The sequence below is a fragment of the Cynoglossus semilaevis genome, chromosome 2, assembly GCF_000523025.1.
Source record: "Cynoglossus semilaevis isolate Cse_v1.0 chromosome 2, Cse_v1.0, whole genome shotgun sequence".
NCBI classification, from domain to species: domain Eukaryota; kingdom Metazoa; phylum Chordata; class Actinopteri; order Pleuronectiformes; family Cynoglossidae; genus Cynoglossus; species Cynoglossus semilaevis.
Genome location: NC_024308.1, coordinates 12,537,669 through 12,547,283, shown reverse-complemented (window position 1 = coordinate 12,547,283; position 9,615 = coordinate 12,537,669). Strand labels below are relative to the sequence as shown.

At 43.6% G+C, this 9,615-nt stretch overlaps 1 protein-coding gene across 10 annotated transcripts in view; it reads left to right on the top strand.

The window, feature by feature from the left end:
- ptprfa (protein tyrosine phosphatase receptor type Fa) overlaps positions 1–9,615 on the top strand; it is a 200,737-nt gene that overhangs the window by 138,132 nt on the left and 52,990 nt on the right. For all 10 annotated transcript variants that reach the window (XM_025054285.1, XM_025054288.1, XM_025054284.1 and 7 more), the window contains 3 exons: positions 6,698–6,815; positions 7,278–7,859; positions 9,380–9,477. In XM_025054285.1, the coding sequence (XP_024910053.1) occupies positions 6,698–6,815; positions 7,278–7,859; positions 9,380–9,477 (798 nt within the window). The remainder of the gene's footprint in view (positions 1–6,697; positions 6,816–7,277; positions 7,860–9,379; positions 9,478–9,615) is intronic.

The window sequence follows — 9,615 nt, the reverse complement described above, 5'->3', positions numbered from 1 at the left end:
CACCCCCTTCCCTCAGACCTAATGGCTGTGAAGCGTGGGCTTGGACTGATGTGATCAGATATGGAGACTTGTCTGTGGCTCATCTCTGTGGAGGTAAATAAAAACGTCAGTGAACCAGCAGCTGCAAACAACGTCTTCTTTGTCTGTCCTTCGTCCACGAGAGATAACAGAGGACCCTGAACACGCCCCGATGAATGAGGTGTGGGAGGAGGAGTCTGAGTGGGACGATAGGGGGCGCGTCATGTTAGGTGCTACTAAAAGTTCTTCTTCTTTCAGCTGCTCCCACCAAGAATCATCTCCCTCCATCTCACCCCTGTCTCCCGCCTCCTGCTGTTACACCAACCATCTCCATGTTCTCACTCACCACATCTCCACCTTAACTGATCTGATCATGTCTGGGAGTGACCAGGGTGGTCAGGATCAGACATGAGCAGATCAGTTAAGGTGGAGCAGATTGGAGATAAAGTTTGTTAAGGTGAGGTGAAGATGGTTGATGTTGTAAAAGAGGAGAGTTAAAAATGGAGAGATGGAGGCAAATGATCTGCTGTGGAGAAATTTGTTAACTATAAAACTAGTCAACAAGAGAGTCAAAAATGCTACTGTTACTGTGCTCTTTGAACCACTTACACTTACACATTCCAATGGGTGGAATGACGATGGTAAGAAGAGTGTCTGTTGTTGTATGTCCCAGAACTGATTATTATCACATTGTTAGGGAGGTCTGTATCAAACAAGTAGCTCTTCGTATTACTGAGTGTCCTTGAAGTGGCTCTCAGTTTCAGAAAGGTTGGTGCCCCCTGGTGTAGACACTAATCAGTCGCTGGCTGCTGCCCCCGCTGATGGAGCTGGAGTGATCTTCTTGTTGAAGAGTTGATGTGATTGACAACCAGTGTAGATGAGTTTCTACCACGGCCTGAAGTCGTCATCATGTTGAATAACAGGTGAAAAAAAAAAGCCCTGATAGAAATACTGGTGCCGCTCATTTGACGAGGAAAATTCCATAGCAGTTCATCTTAGTTGTGTAATTCACCTTTATTCAACAGACAATAGACTTAATATTTATGCACTGACTTGGAGACCAGGCTCCTTTTATATTTGCTCAGTGACAGATAGGACCATTTTCTGCTGCTTTTGAACAGTTTTGTTTTTCTGACCACGTCTTTGCTCACAGGATGACACAACGCTGTTCTCCAAGACAAAACAATTCCTTCTGAAGATTCTTGGATCTTTTCGTTTGTTGCTGTCTTGCAGAAACAGAGTTGTTTTTTATTTTCTGAGCTGCTGCAGTTTTTAGTTGAAACGGCGACATCGTCATCCTACGGTGCTACACGCGGTGCAGCGGTGCACAGAGAAACGCTGCTGATATTGATCTCTCCAAAAACAACGGAGGCAACGTCTGATCTGCAGCCACAAAGTGTTGTAATAAAAAAAAAACAGTGAGAGAAGCGAGGAATCCTGCAGGTCTTTGATGAAGAGCAGCCGCCTTTGAATTTCTCTGTTGTTTTTTGTTTCTTGCTAATCAGTTCAAATTTTCTAGTTGTAAAATAATGTGATTTATATACACGTCAGCTGTTTATAAAACACTAGCTCTTCATTACTGTAGAACCTTACCACAGTTAGTGCAGATTGTGTGAAAAGCTGAAAGCGTTAAAAAAAACAAAAATAATGATTCAGTTTTTAGTTTTCACATTCAGTGGAGCAACTTGACTTCTTGTTTCCTTTTGTTTTTGTAATTAATAAACTAATCCTGATGACTGGAATGCCAAGGAAGGAACGTCTGTACTGTGTGACAAAGTCAGGTGTGGCAGAAAAGTACATGAGCAGGACACAAGACATCTACCAGCTATATCTGTTTATTTAGGAGGACAGTAAGAAAATACTAAACATGAGGAGCACTTGTTGACTGTAGCCTCGTCAACTTGTTTCTTGAAGGTGACGGACGTCACGTCCGTCACCTTCATGTTCAGTCAGGGAACTGAATAAAAAGTCCTTTGTCCCTAAATCACCGGCATCCGGTCCACACTGGAGTGGGCAGACAAATGTCCTGTGGCCTTTAGCAGCAGATTAAAAATGAAACTTAGCTAAAATCACTCCTCATTGTATTTTCATCACTGTGCGCAGTCTCTGTTGGCCAATAAGATGCCATCAAACCTGAATGATTTACCAGAATGGGGCCTTTGCGCTGTCACGTCGCGTTTCCCCGATAAACGTGCTGCAGCACTTTTATAGAGAGAAACCATTCTGCTGTGGTTCAATGCTGTGAATGTGCAGAGAGTTGTGTAAATATAATATATTCCACTGGAGTCTCAAAGGTCCACTGGCCAAACCGCCGCGCTGCCGTGGGTCCAGTTTTATGGATTAAGCGGGCAATATTTAAATATTCGTCCTCCGTGCTGCTGATTTTTGAGGTTAGAGCTGGTTAAAGTTTTAGAGATGCTTACTCCGGGGCTCTGGGGATTCACACTGCATACGAAGCGCCCTCTATTATTACTTTATGACGACAGAGGCCGTGGAATAGTTCCGACCCAGGCTCAGTGCTTTGGCTGTAATGGCCACATATCTCAGTCCATTTATACTTGGAGGGACACTTTGGCTTTATTTGTCTTGGGGTGAGTGAGTTTTGTTTTTTTTTTTTTGTTTGTTTTTTTTTTTTCACATCCTCTTTATTACCTGCAGTAGATCTGAGTCACAGTGTGGACACAGTTTATGGAAGCAGCCAAAGGTAACGACGCGGCGGCTGAGCCACGTCCTGTCGTGACAGTAAAAAAAACAGGATGGTGTGAGTGTTTTCACATTTTAAATATTTCATCTCTTTATCAGCTGCACATCAGCAGTTACTCCTAAAGAAAAAGTCATTTAAAAGTGGTCGAACTGTGGAGTGGGGGTCTGTGCGGAAAACACATTAAACAAAGGCTGACTGGTCTGAAGATAAACAAATGTGGATCAATAATCGGTTGTAAAGTAAGAAAATACAAATACAACAAAATGCTGACCGCTGTATTGATAAGGCTGCACGGCCAATCAGATCTTGGCTGGATTTTAACGAAGTGATCAATAATAGACCCTCTAAAAGAAACGGACGTGGAAACAGCTGCAGGTCTGAGGCAGAGAAGTTGAGACAAAAAAAAGTGAAGTTTGAAAACTAAAATAAAAATAAGAACTGTCAGGCTGGAGGTCTCCTCCTCCTCCTCCTCCTCCTCCTTGTCCTCCTCCTCCTCCTCGTCCTTCTTGCCCTACCTATACTCCTATTTCTTCTTCCTGCTCTTCTTCTACTTCCTCTGTGTGTGACATCATCATGTTCTGCACTTCCTGTCTACAGAAAGGTCTGAAACCTGCTGTGCATCGATGAGAGACAGGAAGCCCTGGGGTCGTGTCCTCCTCCTCACCCCGACCACCACCACTGCCCCCCCAACCCCCCAGGTTCTCTTGATTCATCGGTCATAGCTCGTCGTGACGGGTGGTTTATTTTGGGCGTCTCGTTTGCGTGGTCAGCGTGGCGTTCTATTAGAACGTTGTTCCAGGCTAATTTATTTCCAGCCTTGGCCACTTGACAATGGAGTGCGTAGGCTACCAATGTTTCTCACAGCCCAGCCCATAAACCCTGAACACCACTTCTATCTCATCTCATCTCATCTCATCTCATCTCATCTCACTGTCCACATTCTATTCATCTCTTCAAGGAAATCTGCCTGGAAATGATAAAAGAATTCATCACAACAGCAGCAGCAGTGACTAATAATAATTACCCACTTCATTAGCATTCAACACAGGTGTGGTAATATTACACAGCAATAATGGGTAAACAGCACCAGGGTGAAGAAATACATATAAATGTTGGGATTAGAGAATCACTGAAACATTTGTGGTCTGGTTTTAGTTTAGTTTTGTTTTGCTGTGTTCTGCTTTAGTTTTATAGATGGATGGATGGGTGGATGGATGGATGGATAGATAGATAGATAGATAGATAGATAGATAGATAGATTTCTCTTGGAAGGTTTTTATTTCATTTTCTACATGTTTTTGTCTTTTAAAAATGCTGAGACAAATTAGGAACTAAATTATTATTTATATTAACAGTGAACCGTTTGTGTTCTCCTTCCACTCAGCGTTTCCTTGTCTTTAAGTCGACTTCAAACTTGACTGAGTTCCAGCCGCATTCCAATCCAATCCCATCTGCAGTGACTCCGTGTCCGTGTCGTTCACACTTGGTACCGATCTGATCAGTCACAGCAACTGACACTGAGTTGTTGATCAACACATCTGTTTTAAATTCCAGCTGCATCGACACGTTCTCGTGTCAGGAGACGGTTCCCACGCAGAGATGGTCACGACGATAACAGCTGGTTATGACGTCAAGTGGGAGGGGGGAGGTGGGGAGGAAGGGGGGGCAGAACAGCTGATAAACAAATGCCAGATTGAGATAGAGGACGGACAGCCAGTGTCCAGTTTGTACTTCAGACGGAAACTTCACTGCATCGGTGTTTTTACTGTTTCTGTGGGAAAAACGTCGTCACATCCACACCGTCAGCCGCAGACCTGCACAGGTTGATCAGAATCAACAGAAGAATATGAAAAATGAAAGGAAGACACAAACACAGAGAGATGAAATGACAGTAGTCACTTATTGAGTTTCCTCTGAGCATTTACTGCTGCTGTCAATTAGATTTCCTCTTCATTTTCTTCCTCATCCTGCAGCCTTCAGGCAATTTCCTCCGTCTGAACAATTCATTTCAACTGTCTGTCTCTGAGTGTGTGTGTGTGAGTACCTGCCATACCTATACTTATGGGGACATCTATTGGGAACCTACCCTTGTTTTTGGTGGACATTTTGTCCTTTTTTAGTTTGGATGTGTGTTAGAGTCAGAGCAGAGTTAGAGTGTGTATTACTGTAGTATTAGACAGACTGGTTCAAGAACTGGTTTGGAGTTAGGATTAAATTTGGGTCAGATTAGAACTTGGGCTGTATTATGTCTTTGTAAGTTCAATAAAGATACCTGGTAGGTTTTCACAAAATAAAACGTCCCTCAGACTCCAGTACTAACAAAATAAAAGCCATAAAATATTTTATATTTTATATTTGAAAATCTACTGATCCTTAAAAAACATTTTACAATCACAGGTCAACAGAACCGCCTGGTACCGGCCAACTGGTCCTGAGAACAAAAAGGTTTGGGGGGGGCTTTTGCTGGTCCCCACAGACTGAGACCAGGGTTGATGTGTCAGTGTAAGCTGCTCTTTAATTTAACATGCACTGCTGACTGAGGCTGTGGTTGAAACTGACNTCAGTGTTACAGTCCCACTGGTGATGAATCAGCACAGTGAGCTGCACTGAACACTGATAGTCGTTTTGTGGTTGAAAATGAACCCTCCAGGTTTGGTGAAGGTTAAAAAGAAAAGGACAAAAGGTCAGAGTTTAGTTTCTGACAGGATCCGTACTCCAGAAAAGATTGACGCATATTTGTAATACTTGTATTAAAAGTAATATATATACATACATACATAGGAGGAAGGCAGTTTGATACTTAATTGCAAATACGTTTTTATTTTCAAACTTTCCCATGTGTTTTCACCTGTGGTCCTGTTCTGCTTTTACAGAAAAAGTTCCACTAGTTTTTTGTTTTTTTTCAGTTATTTTCTCTTTTCCAAAGCAAAAAAAAAACAAAGTCTCCAGTGACCAACTTGAACAAAGGGATTAGAGCAGTGTATAATAATGAGGCTTTTAAAGCCTTGACAATCTTTGTCTGAGTGACGTGACCTCTTTTATCTCTCACCTTTTTTGGCCCCAGACCAGGCAGAAAGTCTCCATGTACCAGCTGATTTTAGCCGTGCTCTGTAAAATTAGCTGAAAAAAAGAACTTCCTGTGATGACTGTTTAGAAATTATCAGCAGAGAGAAGTGGAACTCTGGTTGTTTCTTCACTGTATTGTATTTCCCCTCTGTGGAACAAAAAAATGAAAATGTTAAAATTTTAAGCCAAGTAGGGGTGTGAGAAATGAGGGCACCCGCCCCCCGCTTTGGGAACCATTGTTCTAATGTTAATCGCTGAGGGCTGAGATTAGGTATCTACTGTTCCTGCTCTGATAAATGTGTTTGTTCTGCGTCCAACGAGCCCAACAGAACTTCAGGGTGTCTAAAATCCTCCAGGATTAATTAGGTCTGATTTGAAATCCCGACCACGTAGAACTGATCAAGGTCACTGAGGGCTGTGCCAACAATTTGCTGCTCACATTTACAATTCCCAGATGACTATTCCCACCTTCAGATACACTCATGCAGATCGCTGCTTGTTTGTTCATCAGCTCAACACCTCTCCTCATTAAGGAAGACATCAAATGTGGCACAACTTGTCTCTGTTTTTTGTTCATCAGAACAGTCTGTGGCACCGAGGACCTCAGAGCCCCTGGGGGAGGGGGGGTTCTTGTGGACCCGGTGAACTCCTGCTCTGTCAAATACTACAGTAATTTACCAGGAATCATACAGTACAGGGAGCGTTTGATGGGAATGAACCGCAGGTCCACAGTCACTCATTCTCTCTTGACTTTTCTTCTCTGTGTAGATGGACTTCAGATGGACCGGGAGTCGACCATGCAGCTTTTGCTTGACTTGTCTAATGTGTCTGTCTAACGTGTGGACCGCAGCACCACAACCAGCACTTTAACTGCCCGTCTCTTTGTCTCCGCCTCTCTCCATCATACAGGAGGCCATTATCCCAGGTCTGCTCCCGGAGACGACCTACTCCCTGACTGTAGCTGCGTACACCACCAAAGGGGACGGAGCGCGCAGCAAAGCCAAGGTGGTCACCACCACGGGAGCAGGTGTGTGTCAGAGAAGATGAGTTTGTTCCTCAGAAAGTCCACTTCCCTTCTGACACCAGTAACAAGAGTTCATGTTCTGTCCCTGGGAAACTTTATCACAGTGGTTACAAGTCGGTAAAGAAATTTTCAAATAACGGGGGAAGTCAAAACGACAAGTCGGTAAAGAAATTTTCAAATAAGGGTTTAAACGTTAAAAAAAAAAATAGATGAACGTTTTTAATTTGAATGTATTTCTTTGTCATCGACTCCAGTTGAGTCTAAACATTATTTTATTTAGAATTCCTTCTTTGTAGAATTCTGGCTTGTGTCATTGACATCAAGTCACAGCCTGGTTCTTTGTGTCAGGCTGACTTTAACAGTTGTTGACTGCATGGGTCACAAACATTGACCCCCTCCACCCACTGAACTCCACAAATACACAATGAAATGAATGCTAACAGCCTCGTTCTGTGTCGACTCCAGTCCCGGCTAAACCCACCATGATGATCAGCACCACCATCGGGAACACGGCCTTGATCCAGTGGCAGCCTCCTAAAGAGATGGTGGGGGAGCATGTGGGATACCAGCTGCAGTACAAAAGAACTGAGGAGACCACGTTCACCGTCAAGGACTTCAGAAAGACCGACGACCACTTCACAGTCACCGGCCTCCACAAGGGCGCCACCTACATCTTCAAACTGTGCGCCAAAAACCGAGCAGGCAACGGCGAGGAGTACGTGAAGGAGATCAGCACCCCCGAGGACACCCCCAGCAGTTACCCTCTGAATCTGAGTGTGGTGGGGCTGACCGCCACCTCCACCCAGCTGGCCTGGGACCCTCCACCTGTGGCTGAGAGGAACGGGAAGATGGTAAAGTATCTGGTGGTGTACCGTGACATCAACAGCCTGCACAACAACACCAACAGCACCACAGAGACACGGATGACCATCCAGGACCTGCAGCCGGACACCACCTATGACATCAGAGTCCAAGCCTTTACCAGCAAAGGTGGAGGTCCTATCAGCCCCAGCATCCAGAGCAGGACCATGTCCACCTCCATGCCAGGTAGATTACCCAACACTTGAATGAGTTTAGGCTTAAACGTCCCAAAATTAGCCATTCTATTCTAAAAAAAAAAAAACCAACCCTGGTACAGACCCCAGATCTAACGTTAGCTACAACAGTCCTGGTACAGACACCGGAGCTAACGTTAGCTACAACAGTCCTGGGACAGACACCAGAGCTCACGTTAGCTACAACAGTCCTGGTACAGACACCGGAGCTAACGTTAGCTACAACAGTCCTGGTACCGACACCAGAGCTAACGTTAGCTACAACAGTCCGGGTACAGACACCAGAGCTAACGTTAGTTACAACAGTCCTGGTACAGACACCAGAGCCAACGTTAGCTACAACAGTCCTGGTACAGACACCAGGACTGATATCAAAGCTCATATTGAATATGGCTGTAATTGTGAGTTTGTTTTATTCTGTGAAAAATAACACATTAAGAAGAGAAAAGTGCTGAGCTGCAGAAATGACAAAGCTCCAATTACAGTGAAGGGAGAAAAGCGTCCGTCACCAAATGCTGCTCCGACACAGCCACAGCTTCAGTCACTGAAGCGAAACAGAATGTTTTCTCCCGATGCCAGTTCATTATTAATGTTTTCACCGACGTCTTATTTGTTCTGTTTGTAGAATAAATCATTTTTACACCTCTGTGGCCAGGAGATACATTTGCAGGCATTTAGAAACATGGAAGAGTGAAAGAAGGAAATACAAGAGGAAAATGATTCTAACAACACCTGACAGATAATATATTCATACCAGCCTGGATGTTCTGCAGGTTGTTGTTGTGAGACCTGCCCATGTGTTTGTATCTGCAGTTAAAGAAGGATGTGAGGAAAGCTGTCTTTATTCTGACAGAGAATCAGGGGTTTGCCCTGTGAAACATTATACAAAAGTATAATTTGTTTAGGTCTAACACCAGCTCTAGCAGCAGCAGCAGCAGCAGCAGCGGCGGCAGTAGTGTTGTGCCCACGCAGGGGGGCGTGAAAAAAGTATTAAAAAATATAATAGCAATGCGACACGAATAGATTTGATATAAACACCTTTCTTTATTCACTCTACGTTGCTTCTCATCTCCTTATTTTTACAGACTTCACTCGCAACACGAAAGAAAAGCAAAAGTAAACATAAATTAATTTTTTCATATAATTTATATATTTATATATATAATAATATATTTCCAAACAAGTATTTACAACGAGTTATATCCTAAGAGCCGGTCGGACTTCTGCATCAGCTTTGGCTGCTAGGATTACACCTTTAACATGTGTCATGTGATCAGTTACAATTTGAAAACCCAGACCTTTCTCTCTCTCCAGACATCAACCATAGTCAAAGGCATCACTCGACCTACCTTTGCAAATATATTCACCAAAAAACAACAAAATATTTAACAAAAAACTGGATTTTTTTTGCAGCCCAAATCTCCACCAAGGACACCTGTGTGATCACACTGATGTTTTATTCATGACTTAATCATCCAGTTAATAACTCCCATCCTCATCATCATCCTGCAGTTTTTACCAAAAACTTTGGAGTGAAGGCCGTGACGAAGACCTCCGTCCTGCTGACCTGGGAGGTTCCTGAGTCCTACAAGTCCCAAGCTCCTCTCAAGGTAAGAGCAAAGACATCAAACACGTATTCTGGTCAGATCCAGTGGATAACGGCCGGCCAACACGTGACGTTCAACGTCTTCCACACCACAACTATTTACAAACAAATCTGTGACTTTGTGAAACTTCCTGCTCACTTT